Source organism: Stegastes partitus, unplaced genomic scaffold (genome assembly GCF_000690725.1).
Source record: "Stegastes partitus isolate 25-593 unplaced genomic scaffold, Stegastes_partitus-1.0.2 Scaffold2217, whole genome shotgun sequence".
Classification (NCBI taxonomy): domain Eukaryota; kingdom Metazoa; phylum Chordata; class Actinopteri; family Pomacentridae; genus Stegastes; species Stegastes partitus.
Window position 1 is genome coordinate 64,560 of NW_007579948.1, and position 1,297 is coordinate 65,856.

General features: G+C 46.0%; 1 protein-coding gene across 1 annotated transcript in view; it reads right to left on the minus strand.

Moving 5' to 3' along the window:
* tmprss6 (transmembrane serine protease 6) overlaps positions 1 to 1,297 on the minus strand; it is a 22,683-nt gene that overhangs the window by 10,006 nt on the left and 11,380 nt on the right. The window contains exons 7-8 of the mRNA XM_008304427.1: positions 911 to 1,115; positions 187 to 323 (exon numbers count right to left, since the gene is read on the minus strand). Coding sequence (XP_008302649.1) covers positions 187 to 323; positions 911 to 1,115 — 342 coding nt within the window. The remainder of the gene's footprint in view (positions 1 to 186; positions 324 to 910; positions 1,116 to 1,297) is intronic.

Consider the following 1,297-nt stretch of genomic DNA (forward strand, 5'->3'; position numbering starts at 1 on the left):
ATTTTGGTTTATTACGGAAGCCTTTTGCATTCACAAAAGCAAAAGTGGTGACCAAAACTTAGAGTTATGAGAAAGCAATCCTAAAAATATCCTTTTGTATGTTTGATGAAAGCCAACTCGGGCTGCATTTCACCAATTGCGTCTCGTTCGACACATTTTTGAAGCAGAAAGACTTTTAAATCTTACCTTGGTGATCCCAGGCCTGTGCAGACAAAGAAAAGGGGTCCTTGTAGTTGTAGAGACCCTGTTTCCAAACCACCGTCATCCACTCTCCTGATGACAGGACGCGCACCACATGCTCATGTCTGCTGCAGCCATAAACGCTAAAAACGACAAGAGGGAAAGATGGCCAGAGGCAGTCAGAGGAACAGATTATTAGATTTAGGAATGAACAGGGTAACAGTAAACATCTCTCAGAGTGATGGGTGTTTGTTTAAGATGCATTCGTTTTGTGGTGATGTGTTGTCGCTCTTTACACGACGACACACTGATGATCCAAAAGCGTAGAAGTGCATCATCAGGGGAGGCATCTGATGGATCCAAACTCATTGTCACTTCAGCAACAAGGAGAAGATGGAGTCCTGTGACAGACGGTTTGGCCCCCACAAAGCCCTGATCTCAACATTATAGAGCCAGTATGGGATTAAAGGAGGAGACAAAAGCAACTGAAGTACTACCTCAACTTCTCCAGTGTTTGGATCGACCTACCTGCCATGTAAGCTTAAAAACTGCATACCGAGTGGAACTGGTGCTATTTTAAAGGTCACACTACTGATCTGTGTTTGCTTTCTGTTGACTGCACTTTGTATGAAGTTAAGCGACGAATAAAAAAACTGCTCATTCAATTAATTTGAATGCATTATCACCTTAAAGCTGCCTAACTCTACTTGTCTTTGCGGCGTGAACTCACGACGTGATGAGCTGGTTATCGGAGGGCGTGAGGGAGTTGTACACCACCAGACGGTCCCGGCACTCCGGCAGCAGCCACTCCATGTGGAGCTCCAGCTGGGCCCCGGGGGCAGCCTGGAGGTGCCACAGGCAGGAGGAGCGCTGCGTGTCGGGGCCATGGAGGGCCACGGGGCTGCTGGACACCACCTTCTGGTAGCGGTAACAGTCTGGGGACAAAGGAGCCAGAACTGAGACTTAGAGCTGAAGCATTAGCTTGTGCAAAAACAACAGAAAAAAAGTTGATGTAAACTCATGATCTAGATTTTTTTTACAGTTTATCAACTTCACTAGTCTCTCAACTTAATATGTCAATGGGACTGTAGTAAAAACAATAAAGAGTTTGGGGTGG